This window comes from Onthophagus taurus, chromosome 2 (genome assembly GCF_036711975.1).
Source record: "Onthophagus taurus isolate NC chromosome 2, IU_Otau_3.0, whole genome shotgun sequence".
Lineage (NCBI taxonomy): Eukaryota > Metazoa > Arthropoda > Insecta > Coleoptera > Scarabaeidae > Onthophagus > Onthophagus taurus.
This window is the reverse complement of record NC_091967.1, coordinates 12,363,487-12,385,712: the sequence shown is the minus strand read 5'-3', so window position 1 is coordinate 12,385,712 and position 22,226 is coordinate 12,363,487. Positions and strand designations below refer to the sequence as shown.

General features: G+C 32.3%; 1 protein-coding gene across 4 annotated transcripts in view; it reads right to left on the bottom strand.

Moving 5' to 3' along the window:
- LOC111425837 (glutamate receptor ionotropic, kainate 2) overlaps nucleotides 1–21,743 on the bottom strand; it is a 142,873-nt gene extending 121,130 nt beyond the window's left edge. Inside the window, exons 1-2 of one of the 4 annotated variants that reach the window (XM_071194279.1) lie at nucleotides 21,511–21,743; nucleotides 7,572–7,971 (exon numbers count right to left, since the gene is read on the bottom strand). In XM_071194279.1, the coding sequence (XP_071050380.1) occupies nucleotides 7,572–7,650 (79 nt within the window). In that variant the 5' untranslated portion in view covers nucleotides 7,651–7,971; nucleotides 21,511–21,743. The remainder of the gene's footprint in view (nucleotides 1–7,571; nucleotides 7,972–21,510) is intronic. The other 3 variants (XM_023060099.2, XM_023060097.2, XM_023060098.2) reach the window with 3 other exon arrangements.
- Between the last annotated feature and the right edge of the window lie 483 nt (nucleotides 21,744–22,226).

Here is a 22,226-nt window from a genome sequence, read left to right as displayed (position 1 = left end):
TATACTGTGTACCTAAAGGGTACTTTCGTGTGAGGTAATACGCCCTCGTTTGACGTTCAGATATTAAAATTTATGACCGCAAGGTTGTCAGTACGGCTTGCCCTCCGGTGACTACGTCCCGCTTCGTATCAGAGTCTCCGTCCGCTCCGTATTTACGTTGAATGGCTCGTGAAATGGATAAAGGAAAGTTCCAGAGAGCTTCGCGGTTAGATGAAAAGCAACTTCATCGGTAGGCAGCTTACATCAGACTTTAACAAACTTTACGTTAGTTTCTACTAACGTGAACATACTCCTGAATTTGGCACCGAATGTCTTAAACTTTTCTGAAAAGCTTTGCAAAATTAGATTGTTATTATCTTTCTTCAGTTTTATTTTGTTAAAAAATACTAACACTGTACGGCGTTAAAGGGCGTTTCAGTTCAAAGTTCGAAGAATAAATAAAAGAATAAGGAAGGGTATAACCGAAACCGCAATAAATTCTGCAGCTGCCGCAGACAAACCAGTGAAGTTGGCTACAAGCCTAGAATCTACGGATGTACCGCCTCCGAAAAGACGACGAACCTTAACCAAAGCTCGACAGAAAGACGTGTTTCAATGAAGCTTTTCAAAAGAAAGTCGCCGATCTTAAGACCTTTGCAGTAACTTGACCCTTGGTCGCCACGAACTCGCACAATACTTACTAGGTCATCAAGTTTACCACGGAGGAACGTTCGCTCTGTTAACTTTCAAGTTTTTCCATTGTTATAAGTGTTCCATAAAAGTTCGTGCGAACCAAGTTGGGTACTATATTTTTAAGTAATTTAAACTCTCTGAGACGAAGAAGTATCAAACGTTCGCATCTCAACGAAAACTTACAATTGTCATTTGAAATCGAGAAAGTTTAGAAACCTAATTTTGGTAAGTAATAAGTTGATGCCTTATCAGAAAATTGTTCAACATTTGTTTTATGTTAATATATAAATGCATTAATAAATACATTAATAACCAAATTGAAATTTGATTGAAATTTAATTTGGTTCATTTTAATAAGTACTTTAATAAATAATTAAAATTATGAATCAATCACGTCAATATTAACTAATTGAATATACACAAAATTTACTGAAATTTGGATTGTACAGTTAATATTGTTATTTTATTTTAATGGTTATAGATAGCGTAATAACGATTGTTATTGTTGTTTACAACTTTTACTATAAACCATTTTAAATGAGTTTATACTAACTTTAAAGGCACTCTAGATAGTGTATAAGTGCTGTAATTAAATTCCGTAAAAGTAACCCTCTCCTTCAAGTTAATTAATTCTCCGTGCTTAATTGGCTACAGTATTCGCGTAATATTTTCACGAACCTAGTAGTGAAATAGTCGGAAAAACAAAGAACCTCTGAGTTGTTCTTGAGATAGTGAGGGCCACTTAAACAGTGGCAGCGAATATTTATCACTCGTTGGTTAACCGTCGAGTAGAATACTAATCGTTTAACCACCAAGGATTAAACGTGAATTCTCTTGCTACTTTACCAAGCTGTAATGCACCCCATGGATGCATGTAAAGTCGACTGTGTGCATGTCTTCAAATTGCAAGCAATTAAACTGTAATTTGTGTTGGTAATTTAGTAATCTAGAAACTGATGCAAATGTAGCTATTAATACCATTCTAGCTTTACTTTAATTTAGTATTATTATTTCTGTGTTGTAGAATAGGAGTGGTAATTTTAAATAAATGCGTATACCCCGTAAATAATTACTTGTTTCATAATTAGCTTTATGAAAACTGTTTTTGCATGCACAAACGTGATGAAACGAAAACAACAATATTAAACGTTACCTACTCAAACATGGCCATTATAACGACGTTGTGTATAAAATAAATAATAAATTTTGAATGTTTATTTATTATTGATTTTATTTATTTTGCGATGTTATTGTTACAAACTTTTTGACAATTCAACTAAATACACAAAAGGGTTTAACGATAGAAATTTAAAAACTTATCATTCATAGCAAAACGAACAGAACGTACATTGACCTACTCAAGAAGGTAAAGTTTTGTTAAAGACAGTTTTTTGCAAGACTCAAAAATATTATAATTTTCACTCCGTTATTTCCTATTCTTGATCCTGAATGTAAAAACTTTATCTTAAAATGTTCACGTCGCTAGATAAATTGGTCGAATGAATACCGCTACCGTAAATTTTTTTTTAAATTTCAATAGGACCCAAATTGCAATTGTTCCTCTGACAAATCACCTAACGACATTTCTGAACTTGATAAACTTTCCCGGTTTGTTTGATTATCATTAACGACCATCATTTAAAGTCGTTTAGAAGCGAATTGCATCGTTTGCGTATTTTACTTGACGTTAATCTCTTTTTGAAATTTTCACCTTAATTAGACGATTTTATTTCAACTTGTTCTAAAACTAGATGTAATCTATCTCTGAAGAGTTAATGTAATCGAATAAAAAACGTACATAGTTTAATACAAATTTTAAATGTAAACAATCATCAAAAGTAAAAATTATGCTAGAGTGTTACAATGTAAGTTAAAACGAGTAACATATTGACTATTGTAAAGTACAATATTTGTCTTTGTATTAAGGGTGTAATTGTGGAATTTACTGAGAGAAAGTAAATAAAGTCCGACACCAAACAGGTAGCACGCGAAGTAGGTTTCTTGCACAAATTCATGATGACTTTCTTATTATCAAATCGTATGACATTAGTATGTAAAACTGGTGCATAAGTATGTTTCTCAATTTTTATAGTAAATTAAAAGATTAAAAGCGCTTCATTAAAACTGTTATGATTCTAGAACTGTTTCAAAGGCATCCTTGATCACAAATTTCTTCTATGGAGAATCAAAATATGTAATAAAAGCTGTATCATTCATTTTAAAACAACAAAGTTATAGTTTGACGAGAATCAATGTCGACATTGTTGGGAATAGTTAGATTGAATAGTTTACTTTACATCAGGAAAGACGATGGGGTTCGAAATACTACATACTAAGAGACTCGTGCAAAGGAACTTCCCAGCGAATGGATAAAAGATGAACAAAGCAGGTAGAACTTGCAAAGCACGTTCCGCCCCAGTAGAAGAGAGCACCGAGCAAATCGTGGATACAAAATTAATCATCCGTTATTAACATCCCATCTGCTCGTTCTTGCACTAATAATCGAAGAAGACTTCTTGGTCGATAACGTATCTCTTCTGATTTCCGCAGAACCCCAAGAACGTCCTTTTATTTTCTCTCGCTATTTAGTAATTACCCCAACGTGATTAAAAATAGACGAAGGAATTTTTGTGGAATGGCGGACTACCGACAGTCAGAATATCGCCAGTTCCATAAGGTACTATCTAAAAATCATATCTGTATACACACATTTCGAGGTTTAAAGGTTGTTCGTAGATTTCAACGTTAAAACCCACCATACGAAGTCGTCAAAAAGGAATTGAGAATAACCTGACCTAACAAAAACCATTAATAAACGAGGTATTGCATAAGCTGGATTTTCTTGTTGCTTCAACATCGACAAGGAGCACCTCGACCATTTCCTACAGTGAGAAAACTTTGACAGAACTGACTTTTCAAGGAGTCAGGTATCTAATTGTGTATGTTAATGCACAATAAGTAAAGTTACACAGATGCTTAAGATTAATATGCTATAATGCAGAACAAGAGTTGCTTGTGGCGTCATGTTCACTCTTTTCTCTATGAACAGAAGAATGATATGAGTCAACTTTACGTAAGTCTTCAAATAATACAAATTCTACCAAAATCATTCATCTACCATCACTGATGGCTTCATTGCATTTGAGGACAAATCTTGTTAGCTAGTTTCTCGACAATATCTAAGTTTTGATTAATATTGGGTTCAGTAACTTCAAAATCGTCAAGTTTAAAGGAATAGAGTGTCAATCAGCAGCGTATAAAATTGCATGTATTCACTACGGGTCACAAATCTTAGACAACAAGGGCGCAATACTAATGGATTGCAGCTAATTCAATTCAAGGGATTGATTAGAGATTTTTTGAATTTTCCAAAGCGCAGTTCCAAATACCATGAAACACAAAACGTTCTATGTAGTAGCTAATTAAATGACAAAATAAAGGTTGGTAACATTAGATTTGATTTATTTTAAGATTTTTTCACTTCAGATTCATTTGTAAGAGAAAATGTAAGTAAAACCTGTTCCTGTTGAGTTAGTTTTTGTGGTATGAATAAAATCATGATGGCTGATCAAGCATAAGTTGCACCAAGTACGTTTTTCTTTTCCTGCGAACGGCTAATTTAGTACACGTGTCCTCCTTTTATGTCTTTTAAGGTTCAATCTATATCTGCATTCTTGCTTATTCTTGTCAATTACAAACACATATTCATTAAGAACGACCTAGACTTATCCTCTTATTCTCTCTTGCAACCACAACTAAGACTTCAAGCAGAGTTTATGATGAAGAAATAATTGTGCAAGAAAAAGATATCTTGTGCTAAAAATTTAAAGTCTTTCAATTACATAAAACTTAAACTTTTTAACTGCTTTTTTTCATCAAGGTTATGTTGTTGTATTAGCCGTATCAAATATGATAAATTGAAAAACAAAAGGCTATAATTAAATTATCGAATATTTTTCTTTACGAATCATTAATCTTTTATTATTATTAATTAATTAATAAGACTGTCATCAATACTTTACCACAAACTAATAAATGTGTATTTTTGCTATAAGATTACCAGACCTAGCATTAAACTGTTCATTTTAAATCATTATCGACGGATATAAATCACAATTACAGGTTAAAATATAGTGTGAAACGTTAACGATGTCACGAGGGATGAACGTGCACGAACATCTTTTATAGAGCAGCACCATTAAAAAGTTACAACTTTCGATTAACGATGCCCAGCTGAACTTTTCGTATTATATGCTGAAAAAGATCGATTTCAGTTCAATTCAGACCGGAAAAAAGTTAATCATAATTGAGATAATATTGTTCTTTTTTTATATGTTCCAAGTTCGACTCGATTTAAACTAATTGGACGGTTTCTGGAAATTCTTTACCGCGAATGCAATTTGACTACTCGAATTCCTAATATTTAAACAATGGAAAATTTGTAATAAGAATTATTTATGAAGAGTGGTATAAAAAATATAATTAAATCAGATTTTAAACTTCTCCCATCTCCAAGGGAGTTTTAAATTTAATTAAAACTAAAAACGTTCATGTTAGACTGGATATGTATTTAAACAGTAAATTTGGTGACATTTTTTAAGTCTTGTGGTTCCAAATTAAAATAGAATTAATCTGTACCCTGAATTTATTTTGAATTTATTCCAAAGCGGTCTGAGCTGGAAAATAATTAAATCTTAGTTTGTTTTGTTCTCACTCTGTGTATCCGGATATTAAAATTCATAATTATGAAAATAAAGTACTTGGATTTTCGGTTATGGCAGTATAAAACCCTTGGATAACCATTTTCAGGCGCACCTGTCTGCAGACCCCAATTAGCTAAGATTTATGTGCTAATTAGATAAACAAATAGATGTAAATAAATAAACTTTTAAATAATTCCTTTGTTCCAGTAAAGATTTATTATTATTTCTCAAATGTTAAATAAGTTTTTCCATAAATAATAAAGTTCTCTCATAAATTGAAAAAAAAACACCATTTTCTTTCTACTCAACTCGCTTTATATCGATATTCTAAAATTCGTCGTGTGTGATATATGAATACCTTTATACTTGGTTTATTTTTTTTGTTTTATTATATGAAAATAAATAAAATAAAATAATATAACTTTCTTTTTGTAATATTTTCAAGAAAAGTTCGAATGAATTTTCTGATTCATAGCTTGTCACACTTTGTGCTCGTCTAGAACATCGTCGTTTTTTACTAGTATTCACCCTGGGGGTCCACTTGGAAAGACTTTTCTTATATGTTTACACTTGTCGCACAACTGCCACCATCGTAACTATGACGGAAACGAGACCATCTGCATAGCCCCTTGAGGGACATCAAACCGAGCTCGTTCTTTATACTTTTTACAGCATTCCACCACAAGTTCGCGACCCGGGCGACAGCGAAACCATCTCTTCCTCTATTACCGAGGGAAATCCTTAAAGTACGTCTCGCGGCAACTCTTATATTTTGTCTTAAAACATCGACCGTAGATCAAATCCCAACACTTTCCCTTAAAATCACAAAAATTTCTCTTATCTCAACCGAAAAATAACTTTATTTTCGAAATGGACCATGTTAAGTAGGAGTATATTATTATTGGAACTTTGACGGGCATAAAATTTATGTTCCGCAAAATTTAATCTATTACATTGGTGCACGAATCGCAATCAGTACAGAGGAGTTGTACGATTGAGCCATGCAATGTGTTTCATTTAAATTTCATACTATCGAATTTTGAATCCCAACCGACTACGCCAATTGAAATCCTCCCTTTAAAATATTCACGTGACATTGTTCGACCCGTTTTTGGGGATTAATTGTTTATACGTAATCAACGTGGATCTTTGAAATGCATACATACTTAAAAGTCAATTATCGATAAACACTGTTGCTCTAAATCAACACATTGGGATTTAAAAATTAAATGAAATAAAAAATGAAAGAAAAATACCATCTCTTAAATTGCAGATAGATAAAAACGACCAATATATAATGTATAAAATTTATTTTATAATACATTTAATACAGTAAAATCTCAGAATAAATTCTCATCTAATGCAGATAATTCATCAAAATCTAGCATTCATTAAAAATTAAGCATCTTATGTCGCCTCCTTTTATCTTCTCAACATCCCCTAATCAACGTAATTAAGGACAGCGATTTCATTAAATTACCACATTTTATGATTTACCAGAAAGTGAGGATGAAAGGAAGGAGAAAGTATAAAGTAAGAGGAGAGCAAAATTTGTGATGTACATCGTCGAGAAAAACTGCCCTCATCAGCGTCATTAAAATTAACAAGGAGTCCCGACAGTAAACAATCCGCTACTGAAAATTTTACTTCGTACAAAATGACTGGCCGTCGGCATTAATTACGCGAAACTTCCAAACTTGGACGATATTAATCTTCTTCTTATATCAGTGGACCCTAAGACGCCTACTTAATTGCGCTAAGTATTCTATTGCAAAGTGTAGTTACGCATCACTCTTATTAAGTTAATTGACGTAGCCTTAATTAAGATTAACTGCAATTATTACGTCTAAAGTAAATTATAGTATGTTGGGTAAGTTTTGTTGTCAGGGGTTAGATTTTGACTTATTCGCTTTTTAAACTTACTTCCTAAAGCGACATTTTCAGCTTTAATTTTAGAAAGGTAAGAATCGCGAACTTTCCGGCGGCGGATTTCGTTTTATGAAGTTCCGCCTACGTACTTCCGATTTTTACGACACCTTAAGCATTCCGGACTCTTGAAGTTATTACATCCTTTCCGACAACAATTAAAAATGCATGGATTTTCAGAGTCGTATTCAACAAAGATATCACCATGAATTTTTTGTTTTGGAAATTTCAAATTCTTAGTAATATTAATAAAAATAACGAATCACTTACCTATCCTAATAACAGGTGGTAAAGCTGTAGATTCAATGGCACACCAACAACAAAGCAGGGCACACGCGAACAGAGTCATTTCGATCTAAACCGTGCACAAATTAGCATGTCAAAGACACACAACACCTATTCATGGAACGGCTCGTGGCGTTTTATCGCGAACCACTAGAATCCGCACAAGGGAACTGTACTAATTAAAGTTGCAACCGGACAAACATTAGTTTAGGACCCGGTTAGACAACATTGACCGCTTGCAGCAGGTCGACACTATTGACACTAATCGTTATTCTGCAAAGGTAGTTTTATTTGCGAAGTGTCTGTAGACAGTGGGCGAAATGGATTATCTTTGCTCGATGGACACTTCCGGTAATGTCCCTACAGACTAGCGGACCATGATGATCTGAAACAGAAATTGACCGATGTTAGATATAGCACACTTTAATTAAATTAAAATGATGCTCGGCATATTCGGAATTTCATTAATCGAATAGGTTCGATGTCTGAACCACCATCCCCCGGTTTAGAACGAAGGGAAAACCTAATTAGGGTTACCTACCTGCGTTAATTGAGAGAGGGACGATATGAAATGGAATACCTACATGCACTTTCAGGTTAATTCAAACTTCGATAATTCAAAGTTTGATAAATCTATTTGGTAATGAACCAAAATTCGATAATATATAACACAAATGGGTACTTTCAATAATTAAATCCTAATCTTTTCAATCTCCGAAACCTTTTCTGATTGTAACGTTTACTAAAAGATCTTTTAAGATTAAATAAAAGGAAGTTCACCAGGGGTTTCATGAATAAAATTTATCCTCATTGTGAAGAGGAGGTTCTTAATTTATTTTAATCCTTGAAACAGCGTTTGAGGGATTTAAAGTCTATCTAAATATCACGATAAAGAATTCAGATGCAAAAAATGTTTTATAATGAAAAGGGTCGCGATCTTTTCAAATTCGGGTCAATCACATAATTAAAGATATAAAGTTAAAGAATTAAATCAATATTTTTATAACAGACTAAAAGGCACCCAGATTTTTATCTTAGAGGATTTAAGTCAAATTTGTTCCCTTTATAGTCGTTTTTATTGCTTATAATTCCTATTTATATTTGATGGAAGGATGTGGTAATTGACTCAATGTTATCAGCAGCTATATATTTTGCCCCAACAAGTTTTATCTTATTCCCATTCCTATGTAATCTAATTCCAAGGGAAATTCTGGGAATTATCGAACGAACAACACGGATTTAGTGAAGATATAGCTCCTAAAGTCCGGAAAGAGATGACTGTAATTTCAATTAACGAAAAAATTAGTTTTTGGCCCTGAATTTTGAAAAAAGAGTCATTGAAAGTTGAGCTGAGTTGTGGAACAATTTGGAACTACCTAGAGTTTGGGTTGGCTTCTCTGTCGTTGTTTCATGCAATTTTTGATATTAATTGACAGAGTTACTCCAGTGTGGAAGGTGCGTCGGCTTGTTCTGACTTTTAATTGGATCGATGTTGGTCTGCCATTTGAAAACTCGATAGTTCCTTAACATCACCTCTATAGTATTAATTGCTTGATACGGCAGCAATTCGGCGTCCACCATCACGATGTTATTTCCGTAGTAGTATCCGATTTGTAGATAGTTGGAGATGAAAAAATGTTATGTAACTCTAAATAATCCACAGCAGTTTTATTGTATAAATACAACATTAACATCATCGTTACTAATTTTCTGCTAACTTCTCTCCTGGAAACTTAGAGCGATTGGATCCAAGCATAGGTACGACAAATCCTTTATATGTTGAGTCAATCACGCATTTTGCAATATACACATTTGGTTAAAGTGGTTTATATCCATTTAATATGTATGTTTTTCCAGATTACAAGAAACGGGTGATCAATTTCTATTTCAAAACCTGAAAGAGATACTAATCAGATAAAAGAGCAACAAGTTCCACCGCAAAAACAAAAACTTTTCTTCCCGTTATATAATATCCAATAATCCAATAATATCCAATTGATTGTTAAACCTAATCTAATGTTATAATAACGAAAAGCCCAAGAAGAAACAAACAAAAAATAGTAAATAGGAAAATGCAAGTAAAAATAAGACCAAAAATTATAACAAGAATCCAAAAATAAAGACTTAAGAAAAAGGAGAGAATTCCCAACTGAGAAAAGTAAAAGTAGGAGCATCAATCAGTGACAAGAAGCTGCTTGGATCAAGTAAAAGAAGACGATAATGCGTCTTTCTGCTATTATTGCAGTTACCACAAGAAGTTGAAAGCATTTTCGAAATATTTTCTTTTTATATCCACTAAAATTTCGGATATTTATTATCAAACAGGTCGATTGACATTCAACTGATGATTCGGTGACAATAAATTGAATAGGTCCGTATTAAAGCGAGGTTATTGAAAGATTAATCAATACAAATTAATCTGGTGAGACGACTACGAGGGGAATAAATGGTAATAAATATTGCAAAATGTAAAAATCGATTTGGAAAATCTAGTTTTAATAGACTTCAAGCTTTAACGATAAATAAGGTAAATGGTCGCCAAGTTTCTAGAAGTTTTTGGTTCTTTTATAATCCTTCCTTTGTTCTTTCAACGTTTGTAGCAGAAAAATAGAAAGATAAATTTATGTCCTCTACGGTCTCTTAACAATTTCTCGTTTTAAAATCGTTGGCCTAATATGTACTACTGAGTGTACGTTACCTTACTATGTTTACGATGTTAATATGCTTTTTTAAAGTTAATTTAAACTTTTATAGTTTACACGTAAAGTTCTAGCCCTGGTGAAGAACATAAAATAACGTAGGGATGGAAACGACTTAAAACCGTTATTGTCAAGCTGACGTTTACAGCGACCATCAAAATTGTGTAAAATCTTTTAATTTTAAACTTACTTGCCATAAGATCTATTAAAAGAAAAGAAGCAAAATAGTGCATACTAAAGTACTTTTTTATTATCATATTCATTTAATTAATTTTCTCTATCCATACTGTTTTATCGACAACAGTTTTGAAAAATATGTTTTTCCTGATGTAATATGGAGCAGTTTACTGTTTTCTTTTTTACCATGTAATGTAATAAAAAATATACTGACTTATATTTCAATCACATAAATTGCTTTTTTTGAGTTACATTTGAATCCCAAACAACACCATAGACAAAGAGATTTTCCGCAGTAAGAATTTGCTATTATTCCCATACAGACAGTGCAATCGTATCTCGAATAAAAATTGGTTTAACATTCAAACACGTTGAACTGGCGACGTTCGATTCTGTAGAGCGAAGAAAACCGAAATAAAATTTTCGATCATCGTCTCTTAATGCTAAAAAAGAATCGAAAGAATCACAGATACATATTTCTCGTGATCTTGAAGTAATATTTTCCTTTCGCCACCGCGAAGATATTTATATTGAAATACGTCCGCGGTCGAAGACGACTACGTTTTAGTTCGCATGTTTGATATCTCGGCGTTCGAATATTCCGTTTTCGATCAATACTTCGATATTATCATATCGAATGCTTTACATTTCCGCGCGAGAAGCCAATTGAAAAACAGTGCGGGGTCACGTACCACAAATATTTGTATTCACACAATGCTGAAATTTTTGTTTAATTTAAATTTTTTCTTTTATTTACATTTATTTTTATAAGTATGTGAAAATCTGTAATTCGATTTCATCGTTTTAAGATAAAGGTTTCTAAGAGCGAGGGTGCCGATGAAAAGCAATCTGATGAAGAGGTCTTCTCCTCGCCGGATCCTTCAATATTTGAACCTAGTTATTTGCATAATGCATAACCCCGTTCCCCAAAGATTATAACATGTATTATTCAATATTACCGAGCGTCGCTTTGGGGATTGCCTCTGGTATCAAACAACTTTTTAAACATTTTTAATAATATGTGGAAATTTGTAACGAGAAATTTTTACATAATTTTACAAAATTAAAAAAAAAACAATAACTTTTCTTTTTAATTTTCCTTTTGAAACGTATAAAGCCAAAGTCATTGCAAGATAAATTCTCGCGTTATCCGCTTAGTGGTAGGTTGTGCTGATTTTTGCCAATAAAATACGTGATAATACGCGCTCGTGTACTGACGCGACATCCATAAATAAAAATACATCAAGATATATGTTCAAACGGACTCCTTTTTTACCTTCAGCTCCAGTTTACCCTGGCCGATTGTCATTTACACGTATCGTACAGTTCGTCCGATTCAGCTTTAGTAGACGTTAATTTATTGCATTCCTGATAATCTAAATTCTAATGAAAACGTTGAAAATTCGCAATATTGAGTAATCTTGTCAAATTTAGTCAAAAATAATATAAAAATTGTTAAAATAACTAAAAAGAATTAATAGAGACAATTTAATACTTGTTTTAGCTCAATAAACAACAAGGAATAATGTGTGGAAACTCGGTTATATTTATTGCGAACAATCACGAAGACGTTGCGTGTTTCTAACATAATATAGAACTCGGAATTTTATTGTCTACAATTTTCAGTGAAGTTTACTAATATGTTTTTTACGCCATTAAATTGGTTAATTCAGTAAAACTTTGTTATAACGAAACTTGGGGTATTCCCACAGTTGTCTATTTGATGTATAAATCAAGTACGGTAGTTCTAGTTTTAATTTTTATTTAATGCTAGATTATTGTATTAACTATTCGGATTTAGCCGTCTTAAGAGATGTACGGCTAAACTGGAATGTTTCTAGTTCTAGGTCTAGTGTTAGTTCTAATGCTACTGTTAGTTGTTTATCATTGCCATATAGGGTGATTCAAAAAACCGCTTACAGACTACTAGGGCAGGTAATACATTACAAATTAAGATGAATAGTGTTAATATACATGGGCTCGGAAATGCCTCCTTAACGAGATATAGCGGGTCAAACTTTCTTTAACGTTAATAAATTAAACATTATCTAGCCGTATTTTCGTGTAAAGCGGTTTTTTCAACCTGGAACCAGGTTGCAGATTTTTTCAATATCGCTCTCCTAATACAATTGATTTTGGAAGATTTTGGAAGGCTATAACTGACACTCCCTCCTCGTATTAATCCGTTACGTCTAGATTTTACTGTTCTTTTCTTTTAACTATTTTTTGCAATAATCGCATTATAATTTATTTTTGATATAAGCCGATAATGTAGAGTAGAAACAGAATTGATAATTAATAGAAGCACGAATTTGCTATTTTATGATAAAGTTAAAATTTATTGGTGCTATGACGATGTGGTTATACGTGGTAGATGCGAATGTTAGGTGATCGCGAAGAGTTTCGAGGAAATTCGCGGAACTCATGACGTTATCTCCTTTAAATATGCAATAAATGTTTTCCGTACGACAGTTTATCAACGGCTCAAGGCGAAGAGTTGTACTTTTTCGTGGCGTTTGGAACTTTTCCCCCTCGTATAATGCAACGACCCTTCGTCTTTATCGCAACATGCGTGTTAACGTCGTTGTTAACCGGTAATGCACTAAAATTGTAAAATGTTGACTTGGTTTTTGATGCGGCTTTACATTTTCAATTTTTTTATTTTTATGGTAGTATATTAAATGAATTCTTTCGTATAATTAAACAAATGGATGATAGTAAATGTACAATTTTACAATCAAACAAATTTTGGTCGTGGATTAATAACAATTTTGTTTGCGTATGTTCAATTACATTGTACGTAGGAATTCTCATTTATAGTAGCATTATATAGCATAATAAAATGGGAACGTATCGATACAGATACCGCAGGAAATGTTATTTCATTTCGTAGCAAATCGACAATGGAATATTTTTAAAACCCTTTTACGTTCATATTTCATGATTTAAACGTAATATGATGTGTCCCGTTATCTATTTGCCAGGGGAATTTAACATAGTAACAGTTTTATATCGAGCTCTATTTCATTTATGTTTTCACCAAAGCTCATACACAAATTCAAATTCACCTAAAGTTTACTAATTTTGAATAAAATACGTTGAAAATGAATTTTAACCAGACGATAATAAGCTCGGGAAGATTAGGGGAATAAGCTCTATTCTCACGTAACACTCAAATATTAAATTAAGTGGTATACCAAAAGTTGTTTCATTGTTTGAAATTATTCCGGTGCGAGTTTACTGGCTTTCACGTTTGTAATGCTGCTAGGATGACGATTTCCCAGAAGAGAACAAGAATACACAGCAAACAGGACGCCATATGTACAATATAGGGAAACCAACTTGATCATTATCTTATTTTACTGCGTAATATGATACTGAATATTCACCTACAGTTACAGCAAGGGTAATCCGCATAATACAATACACGTTCGAATACGAACGGGGTGTCAAATGAATTTCAAACGTGTATTGCTCCCGAAGTGATTGATGTAGAATAATGTTTGGTACAATAAATAGATTAAGTGATTAAATGATTATTGATTTATGATATATCAACTATAAAATTTGTGAGTTAAAGTATTTATACTTGATTTAATTAAAATTACGTTTATAAAAAAGTTCGAAAGCAACACTGCTTCTTAACTTTACGTCAATTTTATCCTGAGGTTCAAGTTCTGTTATAGTAAACATTAAAGTCCTTAATCTAAAAAAAAAGATATTTTTTTAAATATAAGGTGCAAAGTTTATCATGGAAAATTACCTAGGTGTGCTAGTACAACTTGAACTTGAAATCCCTTGATGCATCTTTTTCTATATCCCAACATTTCCAAACATTCAAATGTTTTTTTGCTATTCTATGTATCTCTATATCACTATTGAGATCCCATAGATCCCAGTATTGGATTGATCTTAAGACTGAATCTTGTTAACTCGCCTTGCTTGTCATTTAGTGGTGAAGTCTATTTAGGAATGAGCATATTCTGAAATAAACAAGCCTCCTCTCCAACAATGCTGTTGTTGATTAATCGGAAGATATAGCAAAAATTGTTCATTAAAAACTGAATTAAAACGTTTGCATAACAAACTGACGTAACAATGGATATCAACGAAAATACACCATCACAGATTTGTACATTTAATTAATGTGGAGTTAATTATGAAACAATTTTTTCAAACATACAAATATATAATTTTTCTCACCAAGAAAATTTAGAAAATTTTATTTCTCTCCTTTACATTCTCTATACTATTATTTAATCTTTTCCTAAAATAAAGCCTTTGTTTAAATGTGGTGTTTGTATACACTACTATGGTGAACTAGAGTATGTAGGGTAGAGGAGGAAAATGAGTAGGGAAACCCAAGATCAATATGATTATAACTAGGGGTTAATCCTCTTCATTGTGTTAAGGGCTGCGATGGTTTATTGTGTTTGTTTAAATATTACGATCTGATGTTTGTATTTTGAATTAGTGGTTATACAACATAAAAGTAACCTTAATCAATTTAAAAAAAAATTCAATTTAGTTTCATTTTCGTTGTATCATGTTAAAACAAAAACTTACTTCTTTTTGTGGAAAATCCCGCATTTTCAGCGTTAAGAAGCAAGTGATATTGGGCTCCGCGGCTGACGCCTTGCGTCGTTGGTCGTCTACGAAGGCGATGTTATGGCGATGCCTTTCTCTGGTGCACTATTTGTGCAGCCGTCGTTCTCACAAAGGAAAAACATCGACGGCTTTAACCTAATACGGTAATATATTCCAACGATGGCTTATACACGGAACATTTTATCCGTTGTTTCCTTTGTACTCGCGTTAACTACGAACGGATATTTTTATATCATTATCTATTTTCAATTTCTATTTGTTTGCCAACATTAAATTTTAAAACAATTGTTTCTTTGATGTTTGAAAATAGTATAATAATTACAATTTTTGCTTTAAATTAATTGTAGTAATTTTTGTATTACAGTAAAACCTCGATATAACTAGAGCTAACACTAGCACTAGAACTAACACTAGACTTAGAACTAGAAACAAGTACGGCTAAACCAGAATGTTTCTAGTTCTAGGTCTAGTGTTAGTTCTACTTGACGAGGTAAAACTAACGTTATATCGAGCTTTTACTGTATCGGGTTGGTTGAAATAAAATAAATATTCCGATGGGTGCAATACAAAAAAAATTATATCTGCAAATAAAATCAACTTGAAAACAATATACATATATTTTGTTAGCTTTAAATTTTATTCACTGTAAATCATTAACAGACTTAGAAAAAAGCTAAAAATTTAAAAATTGAGGTTGGGTGAAATGAAAGAAAATTAATTTTCAAGAGTAACTAATACTAGGTAAATATTTAAATTTCTGCGTCTGCGCTAATCTAGGCTGATTGATGAAGAGACATGCGAAATTTGAAATTATATTAAAATTGCAGTCTGCTTCCAAGGTAAACGATCCGGTAGAAAGACCTGTTCCGGAATCCCTATTTTTAATTAAAATATCCCTGCGGCGGACTCATTCCCCCAATTAAAACGAAACTATTCCGCGCGAATTCCTGGCGGTATCTGTAATGACCCAGTGGTCCAGCAAATAATTTAGGTACTTTGAACTATAAGGCATTGAAAAAAATAAATTTTCATAGAATTACAACGTTTGTGTTAGAAAATTTCAAAATTGTTCAATAATTTTAATCAAAAATGATAATTTTAAATTATTATTTTGAATTACTATTAATATAATGCAACAAGTGATTCAGTGTTATAAGACTAACGTAGTAATATTTTCCTGAGGTGGCAAGCACGTCTTAAACACCGTAATTTCTGTTTTAATTATTTAGCGATAAATTTTAGCGAAACATATATCAGCTTAATGTGACTTTTTGAACAGCTGTAATGCATCTTACGGCATTATCTAGGGTATTTTGGACACGTCCCATGAGATACCCACACAAAACCCAAATTCTGTTCTCTTGTAATCTCGACAATACTTCCAAGTATGTTATTAAATACTAAATGTTAACAGTTTCTTCTTACACAAGAATTTTGATAAAATATAGCTAAAAAATCATGTATGGGGTTTACCATTAAAAAGATGAAACTTTTCATTGGAATTGTTCCAATTTTTAAGATGATTACATGCTGTAATCTCATGTTACAGCAACTGAACTGACCACACTTTAATAAAGCCAAGACTTGTACAAAATTTATTTTCGCAAGATATTTGATTAATTAGATTTTCAACTCATAATTTGAAAACTAATACCACTAAAACCAAAACTTCGACAAAACTTATTTAAGCTTTGTTTTGTGAACTCACAAAGAAAAAATAGTTGTAATATTCCGGTGGTATCGAATTTCTTAGTAGGAAATTCTTTGATAACATTATCAAACCCGAAGAAAGTACTAAAGAATTATGAAATATGTTCTCTATTAACAAAGTTATAAAATTATCTTTATCAACATTCAAAACCCAGGCATACTACCATAAATCCTATTGTAAGATGAGAACCAACACAACCGTAGGTCTCTTGTTAGGCGATCGTGCTTGAAGGTGTTTGTGTTAGGTTAACAGGCCGCGAAACACATTGAAACCAATGGAATGATTTAAATTGACAGGATCGGCGGTTTGAGGTACATAGTAGACGCCGCATCGGATCATTCTATTCCATGGCCACTTAGTATAACCGAACGGGTGCACTTTGTAGAACCAGGAGATAAGATTCATTGGGTGCACACCGGAGCGACGCTTGTAATTCCGGCCATTATTAAATCTTGGTAATTATTGACATCAATATTAATGCTATGGGTAAGGCGTGGGTTGCCCGAGTATTTTACATATTGATTGATTACACGAAGTAGGTTGTTGTGATGGGCATTACGCTCTCTCGCATTAAGAGGAACATCAGCGGTTTAAAATAGATTCGTCGGAGTAACGTCATGATCCGACGATGTATTTTGTTTAGGAATACAATAATCTAAAAGCAGTTTAATTAATGAAACTCACATGCAAAATGAATATTTAGTACAGTAAAAACATCTACTTTATGAGAGTAGTAACATATTTCTATTACTAGTAGTAATGTGATATTGTTGATAAAATTGTTGTGATGTTAATATCAAACTATCTATTAATTTATAAATATACCGTGATAATTAAGTGTAATCCAATTATTTAACACAAAACGATTCGTTAGTATAAATTTTGTGCGAAACGAAATTTTCATTCATTTAAAGGTAATCAGATTTTTGCAAACATAATTAACGTTAATAAAGCGTTAATTAACAGACTACGTTGGCACGATTTCGCGATTAATCATGCCCGTTGGGAAAATAAATAAGTCACGCTTAATTAGTTTACAGCGAATGTGTTTGATGATAAATCACGTTTTTTTTTATTTCCCGCCTTGAGATAGGGTTTCGGTGACAAGCGCCAGCCGCTAGAATGTAATTAGAAACGCCCGAAGGAAGCGGCGCTACTAACGAAAGGCGGGACAATAAATTCTTCTTGATCGTGAAAAAAATGAAACAACGTCTTCTATAAATTGGTGTTTTTAGTCCGAAATTGGATACGACAGCGTTCGCGGCGCCTATCCCAATTAGAGCGATTTTTCTTAATTTTTTTTCGCTAAACTATCTATGTTTAGGAGACCGTTGGGATTAATAAAAACGGAAATCGAGGATGATTCCATAAAAGAACGACATTGAAATTGCCCATTCAGCCTAGCTGTTTCTATGTTATAACGTTTTTTATTACATCCCTTTTTACACAGCTTCATTTCTACTACCGATGAAGGGGAAGTTTATGAAGCTTGCACGTTTTATTGCTTTTAATCTAATTAATCTCGTACATTCAGGTGCAAATTTAAAAGTCGTATACTAAGCAAGTGTATTTTTATAAAAATAATTTAAAAAAAGTAAGTTCAACAATTTATATTTAACTCTGTGGATGTTACAATTAAAGTAATTAAGTGTGGAAGAAGGTTACAGAATAGAGAAATAAAAACGTAAAAATAGCAGCAGGTATTGCTTGTTAGCCGTCCTTTGACCTATTACTCCATATATACAGGTGTATAATTCAATTTCGAATCGGTAACCACAAAAGTCAGGTTAATCAGGCTAACTCAATAAAAGTCTCTTAGCTGAAATTGCTTTTTATGATAGCTTGATGATGCAAATTTGATTACGCCATTAACTATCACAACAAGGATCTAGTGTATTTGATTAAAATACAGTTTTTATTGTTATTCTAAAGGTTTAAATTTTTTCATTATGACTGCTTTTGGTTTTATAAATTAATAATTTATTAAATTAATAAAACTTCAAATTTTTTATTACCAATAATTTTCTAAGTTGAATTTATCTTGAAATACTGGTAAAATGGATTTTATAATCAATGTTGATCAAATGAACAGTTTATATCATCAGTGAAAAACATCGGATACTAGTTTAGAAATCAAAACATTTTCTATGTGATATGGTAGCATACCAAATTCTTCAGATAAAGTGATTGCTATGATTTGAAATACTAACATGGAAATGAACACCGTTAATCAGACCATTAGCAAATTTGCCAAGAGTCAAAGACATCCAATTCCTCGCCAATATAAACCAGATCAAAAGAGTCAAGACCCCAATCAAACCCTTCGAGCTGGTGTAATTTGAAAGAGAATTCAAAATCATGAAAAACTAAACTCAAATGGTACATGAAACTAAATTATAAAAGCCGTCAGATGTGGAAACTCGATACGTAAATGATTTGCTTATATATTTAGATTAAGTAATACCGAAGGACAAATCAATACTCCCTCAAGAGGAAGACTTGTAAGCTGTGACATAAATTTCGTATTGGGTATTGAATTTTGAGTTGGTGGGTACCATTTTATATCCTGATGTGGGAACTTCTATTATTGTTGTATTGTGTGATGTTCTGATGAATAAAATACCTAAATCTTTTTGAGTTTTCAAGTCGACAAAGTTCTAATGGGTCAGTACTAAATTAATACTACGCTGTAATTATAATCGTTATCGTAAATTACGCCAAAGGGCAAACATATTAATGTTGAAACCCGAAATTGTGCAGAAAATTACCTTATTATCGATATATCTATTAGATAAGCTCACCGAACCTGTCACAAATAGTCGATTGGTTAACCTAGAGTGAGTGGTATGGTTACCTTGCACTATAAATTCTTTAAGATTGATTGATGATAGTGGATGAGATTTCTAAGATAGTTTTCAAGAAAGTCAAACATGTCAAGCTCTTTCTGCTCAAATCTATCCTAACTTTACAGTAAATCTATACATGTTAACCATCTTTAATTCAATTAAACTCCGATAATAACTTAAATTTTGTTGACCCCACTAGTTTCAGTCAATAATTTAATTTAATTTCGAAATTTAAGCATTTTATTAGCGAATGAATATAACACTCGAAAATAATTCTTTTCGAGTTTAATTTTATTAATTTTTTTGAAAAAATTGTTTTCATCCTATCTTTAGCTAATTAAATTATCTAATAAGGAACAATTTATCGTTCCAAAACTAACATTACATAATTGACATTTGAAACTTTACAAACTGCACTTTGAATGTTGTCTCACTTGGGAAATGTTGACCAATCTTCACAACAAACACAATCTTTAAATTCTCTAAGGGCGTAGTAGCATTCTAGCTTGTCAGGAATTCTCTGTGGGTAAACATATATGAACACAAACAACCACTGACAATTAATGATATCAAACAAAATGTATTCAAACGTGTATGCGACTTTATACCAATGGTTGAAGTAACTAGTAAATATAACAAATATTAGTAATTACTACGTATACCAAAACGTATCAGGTAATTAATGCGTATTGTGTTGTTGATGTAAATTTTGATTTGTGGAAATGTTTTGAACCAAATTAACAATTAATTAAAATGTCAGGTAAATTCACCGGATTAATTTAATTGTCGAATAATCCGCTAGCTTGCTAATAAAAGGTTACAATTAGTAATTTTTTATACTACACACGTTTTACGTATAATGGACACTAAATTTAATCAATTACATTGCGGGTAGTGAAAGTTTCCATTTTCGCGCTCAACGCCGCTGATTTATCGTTAGCAATACAATTGGAACGCAAGCTTAAAATCCATAGTACTTTTTTTTGCGGTCGACATGAATATAAATTCTTCTAGCACCGTTAAACGTACTCACAATAAAATGTATATACAACTGAAACAATGATATAATTTATATTTAAAAAAATAATTATAATATTTTTGATAATTAAATTAACAAATGTATTCTAATCTAATTTAGGAATAATATCGATAAATCAAAGTATGGTAAAAAAAAGGATAATATAAAAGTTAGACGTAATACATCGATATCTTCTCAATTAAATTAACCAGTGAGGCGAAATTGCCTATCGTGCAGAAAATGCGCTTATCTCTATGTCCAAAATCCAATTACAAAGCTTAGAGCTCAAGAATGCGTGCGGCATTCGGTACCTAACGGGGCGAAAAGTTGAAGAAAAGTTGTTCTTGGAGAAACTTTACCTTACATACCTTAATTAGAAAGATTACACGCAACACCTTAAGACGTACCATTTGAAATTTCTGCGACATTTCTTAATTACAGTATTATATTCAGATATAAATCACAATTAATTTTATGTATAATAATAATATAACGTAGGTATGTAATAAATCTTTGCTCTAAAGTGCCCAATATTACAAGGTTAATAATTCTATATTTACTATATCCCGAGGGAATTTTGAGATCATGTATTCAAATAACATTTATACAAGTAGATAGTTCATTTAAAATTAATGTGAATCTATAATGTATAGGTTTAAATTTTAATTTAAATTCAAATTTAAATTCTTTTTAATGAATGCGTAACTGAGCAAATAATAATCACCCATTAATCTTCTTTGCAGAATTTAGAATATATTACGGATAACTCATCTAGTTCCTTTCTTATTCACGATCAATAAAATTTTAAAAAATAATACACAATAAAACTTGTCAATACAAATAAATTCTTTAAATTGAAACTTACCCAATTTAAAATTTGATACCTCTTAAACCATTGTCACCTATACAAATTTTCACGAACTAAATCGAATTTGGAAAAGCATCCAAAAAACTTTTTCCGTTCTACGAAATACGAGAATTTCACTGTGTCGATAAATAGGTTCCGCGATCTCCGAAAATCCGAAGGGGCCCACAAAGAAACGTGGGGTTGTTTCGACGACCGACGCGTCACTGAACGGCATCCGAACGGCGTCGTTTCGTCGGGCGTCGCGGCGCAAGTCGTCGCGACGCCCACGAAGTGAATTGGGACTCCATCCGAATAGTTACACACCCGTTTCGTGAATGATCCGGGCACGATCCTCAATTCTTGATTGTTATCGTTACCAAAACGCGCGGACGAATCGAACAGAAATTGGGATAACGGGTCACATACGGTTTAATTAAGGCGGTCGGTCCGAAAGCGATATTTTCTCAGATAAACCCCTATCTACCGCACCGAAGGCCGTTCATATAGGGAACCTGTGAATGTCGTTAAATTTATGTTTGGCTTTACCCAATGGATGAGTTTGTCGTAATACCTTTCTAATAGAAGTAGTAATTATCAGAATAGATTTTAATTAAAACGAAAGTGTTTGGTAACGTATGTACTATTAGAAGATATTAAATTAATTGTAAAAAGTCAAAGCTGAATAATGTGACCATCAGTGCAATAGATGAGATATATCAAAATAATAACATTTA